Below are 7,288 nucleotides of genomic sequence, written 5' to 3' on the forward strand. Positions count from 1 at the left end.
GATTCTTCTCATTCTGACGGCACCCACTCACTGCAGAGGGTCCATTGGTAAGCAAATGAGGTAATGATACATTTCTCATTTTTTTTCCCCATGAAGAAACAAACTCATCTACATCTTGGATGACCTGAGTGTGATTACATTTTTATAAAAATGTTGTTGTTTTTTTTAGGTTTTATTTTTGAGTGAACTATTTATTTTAAAATGGAAAAAAAAAATGATGATGGCAAAGCATCAGTAACATCTACCTTATAACAGCAGCAGAATCCAGAAAAGTATGTGTGGATGCTTTTATACTGCTTCTGCCGCAAATACAGTACACGCTGACGACACCCCCCACTTCTCTTCATTTATCTATGTGCTCTCATTCTTTGTCCTACATGAACGAGCTGCAAAGAAAACCACAAGACAAAAGAAGAAAGAGAAAACTGCTGTCTGCTCACACCTAAACATCACCCCGAGCACAATGCTGTCTAACACAATGCTTGCAATTGTAATGAAATTCAGGGATTTTTCACAAGCACCGTATTCAATCCTCTGTCTCCCTCCTACTGTCTCTCTCCTCTTTTAAACTGAGCTCACACATGCATAGACATGACGTGAACGGCATCTCACATGGGGAGGTTTGATGTCTATCAGCTATGACTTATTGCACCTCTGCACTGAAACAATGGGTAATTGAATACATACACACACACATAAAAAAACAACAACAACAACATTTTCATATACAGTAAATGACACGAAATATGATTCCTGTATAAACTTGCACTGAAGTAATTTGCATTATTAATACTGTGTAATACTGTGGATTTTAAACATTTCAGTTTGGTTCAAAATTCAGAGGAAATAAATGCTGTTTGGTAATGGAAAATGCAAGACTTCACATGAATAATTTTAGCAGGTCAACATTCTAATTTAAAATCAAACTTCAAAACAGAACAATTCTAAGGATAAGGACAGAGCTGGAGTTCATTTCTATTCCATTTGCATGCAAAGTGATTTCAGCACCTTGGACAGCAACCTTCAGCACCACCACGAGTCATTAGACATTCTCTATTCCCTCGGGCTCTGAAGCCATCTTCACTATTCTGACAACATCTCAAAAAGCTAGCAAATACTTGCCAAAGTAATGAAAAGCATCTACATAACTCAAACAGGAATGTGCATACATGTACAGAGAGCCTAGAAAGGGCACTTAAGCACCATTTAAAATGTCTGAATGCCTTTTCAACATTTGTTTGTAATAGATGAAACAAGTTCATAGTTGTTCATGCAACTAATCTTGAACTGATTGCATATATCCAATAAAAATAACCAAAACACCAGCTTATTAAAAGACACTGGGCAAAACTGATAAAGAAAACTGAAATAAATGAAGAAAAACATTTATTTTCATTAAATCCCAGATGCCAGTTGCTTTAATATTTTATATCTAATGCAATGGCATTTAGACATTTTAATGTCTGTGGCTTAAGTGTCCAAATACTTTCTGGAATCACTGTAGAAATATGACAAGTCATTTAACCCAAGCACGCTTCCATATTTAATATTGATTGAAGGATTGAAGGCACTCCAACAACTCCAAAATCCAGTTTCAATTTTTGGCACATTCCAGAAGATCTGATTCTACATGCTGAACTGCATGCTTGGCCTGTTTAAATTCAAGTCTTTATTCCTCCCCGGTTTCCTTTTAAATTTTCCCCCTCAATCCACCTCCTTGGGTTTTTTAGCTAATTAAGCCCTTTGAAAAGCCCAAGAACAAACCATCAAGAGGAGGAAGAAACTAAGTGAAATGCAGATTCAGTGCTGCGTCTCCCAGAATCCATCACAAAAAAAACAAACAGCAACACACAAGCAAGCCAACGATGGCAGAGAGGGCGGCCATGTCGATGGTTCGCCAGGACCAAGCCACAAACAAAACGATGATATTGATGTAGGAAATCATTCAATACTACAAATGAGCTACAGTTTCTTGACATAAGTCAAGTATAGATTACATAAACCCCAACCAACTGATCATTTACCAAGCACGGCTCTAACAAGCCAAGATTAACCTCAGGGGGATGTATTAAACGGCAAAATGTGGGAAAAGAACTAGAAAATAAACACATATGCAAGTTGCATGGAATAATTAGATAATGTCTAAAAAGAACAACATTTATCCATTTAGATAATTTGTTTTTGAGTTGCCTATTATATTGATTAGTGCAGTCAAAAAGGAAGGCTATTTAAAAAATAAATAAATAAATAAAATGAATTGTTGCAGAAACAAGAACGACTGTTCTAATTATGTATTTTGTCCAGGTCAACCCTTTAGAACATCATTAATTAAAATATGAACTCTGTTGACACCAACATCTTACATCATTACCTTTACTACCCTTTAGCAAAAAATAAAGTAAGATCATTATGTTGAAATATAGAGACAAGGACAACCAAGATGTAATCCACAGCAAGGTGACATTGTCCCTATGACCATTACTGTCCCTGAGCGGTTCTTCATCACAGTGAAGAATCCAGACAGCAGCATTAGCGATCACCACACAATCTCTGAATGACACCTTCACTTACAAAAGTTACACCTCTCATTCTAGAAGAATGAATCAAACAAGCTCTGAAGAGAATGCATGGAAGACAGAAATGCAGTTAAGGTAGCATTTGCATGCACTTTAGGACACCACAGTAACAATCATTTATGAACACTTTTTGACAAAAAAATAAAAATCCACAGGCTCTCTGTTTGGACGCATTATTGATGTGAAACAGATTTGCACAACAGGGAGTGCTGTTAAATATGGACCAAGCAAAATTTATTGAAATATTGATATAACAGGCTGGGTAAATGATGAGTGTAGGGAAAAAATATAAATAAAATTATTGGTGGATATTGAACAGAGAAAACAGAAGCTACGCTAGTCAGCTGAATGATAAGAAACAAATAAAGAAAGACCATTCTGCATCCTTGACAACCTCAGGAGAAATAATTACACTTTATATTAGATTAACTGTATTTCGATGTTTGTCGTAAATAGTTATGGATAGAACTGGCAAAGGCAAACAGACATAAAATATTTGGTTTAAAAAATAGCCACTTTGTTGTCAAAGGGGAGTATAAAATCAGTTTTTGTTGGACAGATCACTTTCTAGTACGTAATTATGTCACTTGAGTAATACATCAACATTAAAATGACCCCCAACACACACACACACACACACACACACACAAAAACAGAATTTATATTTAAATGCCATATGTTGCACAAAGTTGTATATCATACCTGAAATAAATAAGTGGCGTTTTCCCTCAAATAATCAAACATCAATTTTGTCCATCCACAGACATGATGCGAGTGCGTCTCTCTTTCTCCCTCTTGTGGACACATGTAAAAGTGACATTGCATTAAATATGTTGTGTAATTTAGTAAGCAGTGGACAGGTATAGCAGCATACCTCACAGAACGACTCAAATCTAAACCAAGGTCTCCTTTTCTTGTCCAAACCCATTGATGACATGCATACAGGCAGGAACACCAGACTGTCTCAACCTGACTCTCCTAGCAGCAGTGAGACCTTGATAGGTTAATGTGCATTTTATCATTTGTCGTTTGAAGTGCCATACCAATACGTCAAGTCTATTTCTCACAAACAGTATGCATTGGTACCCTTTTTTATTTGATTTAAGACTTTGTATTTTTATTAAGAAGGCTATACCAGACGCATAATCACTATACATTGATTTAACATTACCTTTACAATTAAATCTTTCACTGAAATTACAGAATAAATATATGCACATTTTTAACTTTGTCAAATCTTTGTGAGAGAGAGAAAACATTAAAAGTGCTTCCTAAAAAGCTGTTAGTGATAGTATCCAGAAGCGTTTTTCTTAAGAAAGTGCGTTGAACTCCATAAAATCTTGAAGTGCCATTAGATATTCACAAATATTGATCCTCGGGTGCGTCCTTGAGATAGAACTCTGTCTTTTGCGGCATAGAAAATTAAATAGACCACTCAACGGGTAATACGTCGCTTTATCTCTATAGCAGGTGAAGTTTTTGCTCAGTAACCTCCTTCTGCAGTCGAATGCATGCAGCAAACTGCAAATATTCTACAAAGTGTGCCAGGCGCTCTGGAGGTTCAACAACAAGAATAATGTTCCGTACAAAAATAATGGGTGGTAACATTGCTGGCTACTCTGAAAAAAAGGCACTTCATTGAAAAATCTGAGTATGGCCTTTCCTCCAAAAGCGACTTGGGGGAAATGTGTGTGAGAGTGTGTATGTGTACGTGTGTGAAACATATAATTTTGCCATGCTTCTTTTTTGATAAGTATTCTTTTTGGGCGTGGAGGGGGGGAGTTTGTGTAAGTGAGTTTACTCTCTTTTTTTTTGTTTCCAATTGAATTAGAATCTATACGATTTCTCCAAGACTTCGAGGTAATCTGGCTTGGTTTGGAGTTTTGCCCTTAACTCGAGGTATTCACTTTGGGTTTGCTCAGGGAATCCTTTCCCCGCAGTGAAAAGTAATGTTTCTTTTAATCTGGCGTCTTGCTGTAAATCAGGGTATTGCATTCCGGGGGGATGTGCATGTGCAACGTGCATGTCCTTTAATTTGGGAACGGTGCCGTACAGGCAGTCTACAAAACCCACCGTAGGGGTTGGTCTCTGGCTGTCAATCACGGTAGGGCAAAGCACTCCGTTCTCGTGAAAGCCTGCCATGTCACCTGACTGATTGATGGTGACAATGGTGTTGAGTTGGGAATTGGACACAGCCATCGTCCATTCCTTCTCTTTCTCCAGAAGAGTTCGATAATTACTGTTATTTTCCTTGGTTTCTGCAAACTGCTCGCCATCGATCTCTCCTTCTCGTGGTTTGTAAATTGGATTGTTACACATTTGAGTAACGGGATGAGGGATGTAGTCGTAGACGTGACCGGGTGGCTTCTCAGGCGAGGCAGTCTGCCTCTCTTCAAAGATCTTGCACTGCATTTCAATGCCCGTAAGGTCCACCTCCTGACGCTTCCTGAAGGGAAGTTTCTTTCGCCTCCGCAGTACGAATGCGAATAGACCGGCGGCCAAAAACACGGAGGAGATGAAGAGAATCAGTAGGCTGAGAATCAGCACAGAGAGCGGAACAGCTCCTGTCGCTGGTGCTTGTCCTAACTCAGAGCCGCTGGTGGCTGTCATGTCATTGGGCAGGACTGGAGAAGAAGAGGTGAATTTCAACTCGGGGCAGATGACCTCAGCCTCCAGGGTGCGCAGATCTTTGCCAAGAGCGAAGTCCGGGGTCTTGCAGGTCACTTCCCCCATAACAATGACAGAGCTGAGCTTCTCAATCCACTGCTTGAGCGGGATGATGTCGCAAGAGCAGTCCCAAGGATTCTGGTGAAGGTCGATTTGAACAATGGAGTGGAGATGCTCCAGGACTCCGCTCACGGGAAGGTACAGAAAGTAGTTGTTGCGCAGGTTGAGCCTAGAAAGGGAGGTGCCAGCAAAAGCATCCACAGGCAGGGTGCGCAGCAGGTTGTCATTGAGAAAAACCAACTGCAGGTTTGGCATGAGGCTGAAAGCGGCCGGTTGGATATCTCGAATGACATTGTACTCGAAATACAGGTAATTAAGCGCCTGCAGACCACGAAACATGCCTGGAGTTAGCCTTTCAATGTCGTTGCCATTCAAGTATAAGCTCTTCAAATTAGGTAGGTTCATAAAGGCGCCTTCTTGAACATATGATATCCGATTGTTACCCAAGTGCAATAAATCCAAGCTAGAGAAGTTCCAAAAATCCGACCTGTAAATTTTCTGAATCAAATTCCCACTTAGATAGAGTTTCTTGGCGTTGAGGGGTCGTGGCAGCAGCTCAGAAATGTTGTGGAAGCCTTTCTCTTTACAATTGACAGTGAGGCCCATGTCATTGATGTGTAAATTGCACATGCACCCTGTTGGGCAAATGATTGGTATAGGGGGTCTGGTCTGGTAAGCAGCGATTGGAGGCTGATTCAGCCCTGGGTAAATGCTACGAGGAGTGGGTGGTGTTTTTGTGGGTCTGGGCCGTTTAGTCGGCTTTACGTGTCTCTCTCTGTACTCTACTGAGGAGGCTGTGTTATGAAAAGATGACAGCATAGACGAAGGCTTGGTGGGCCAGACATTTTCGTTATTAAACGGTAATCTGGGGATGCCATGTTTGGCCTCCAGCTCTGCTTCAGAGAGTAAAGGACAAAGTTCACTTCTTTTGATCTCACGAAGGTCCTTACCGTGTAAATGAAAAGGGTATTCACACGTTATGTCACCCACCAGTGCCGTGTAGGGGATGCGCTCCAGCCAGGTTTTGAGCTGCACAATGTCACACACACAGTTCCATGGATTTTCCTCTAGCTGGATCTCCATCAAGCTGCGACCGATGTATTCCAACGTCCCTTTATAGGGTAGAATTCTCAAGCGGTTGCCACGTAAGTCAAGGTGAGTGAGAGACACGGACCTGAATAAGAAATTGGGTAGCACGGGTATCAAATTGTCGTTCAAAATAAGTACTCTGAGTTTGTGCAGGTTGCGAAACGCCCCGCTCTCTATTCTCTTGATGACGTTGTAATCCGCCTGAAGATACTCGAGGCTCTCCAGCCCCATAAAAGTGTCATTCCTGAACACCTCCAGTTTGTTTTCATGCAAAAACAGCTTTTTCAAGATGCTCAGGCCATTGAACGCGCCCACATGTATGTCCTGTAGCGCATTATTCCCCAGATTGAGTGACACAGCATTGTTGAGGTGCAAAAAGCTGTTAAAATACAGTTTACGCATGGAGTTCTTCGCCAGATTGAGTTTAAAGGGTCTCGTCCACATCTGGGAGATCTGGCTGACATTTGTAAATCCTTTGCTGTCGCAGTGGACGTGGAAAATACCCTCTTTGACTTCACAGTAGCAAGGGTCAAAGCAAGGCTCATCTATTTCTTCCGACTCGTCCAACAGAGGGATCGGCGTAGTCCATCCTAAAGCTATTGTGCTTAGCAGGGTAAACCACAGCATCCTTCCGCCGAGTCCTGATGAAGTTAAGGCTGAGAGCCACTTCAAAGCACTGCAACAAAACAGAAAAAAGAGAGCGTGTCAGATGAGGAGGCTCAGACAGCGAGTGACAGTTGCAATGCTTTGAGCGTTTCGCACAATAAACTACACAACAAACACCTCCTCCTTCCACATCATGACATGTTTACGATAGAGATCATGCATTATCATGGGCTTGACATCTTTCACTCGATGATAGCTTGCACTACACCCAAAAAACAGGACTCAAGGGC

The 7,288-nt window shown here is 40.9% G+C and overlaps 1 protein-coding gene across 1 annotated transcript; it reads right to left on the reverse strand.

The window, feature by feature from the left end:
- Nucleotides 1–4,403: 4,403 nt before the first annotated feature.
- On the reverse strand, nt 4,404–7,019 carry LOC306888217 (SLIT and NTRK-like protein 3; the record flags this gene model as incomplete). Its single annotated transcript, XM_079446411.1, has 1 exon — nt 4,404–7,019. The coding sequence occupies one exon, from the start codon at nt 7,017–7,019 to the stop codon at nt 4,404–4,406; it is 2,616 nt and encodes an 871-aa protein (XP_079302537.1).
- Between the last annotated feature and the right edge of the window lie 269 nt (nt 7,020–7,288).

This window comes from Barbus barbus (genome assembly GCF_936440315.1).
Source record: "Barbus barbus genome assembly, chromosome: 22".
NCBI classification, from domain to species: Eukaryota; Metazoa; Chordata; class Actinopteri; order Cypriniformes; family Cyprinidae; genus Barbus; species Barbus barbus.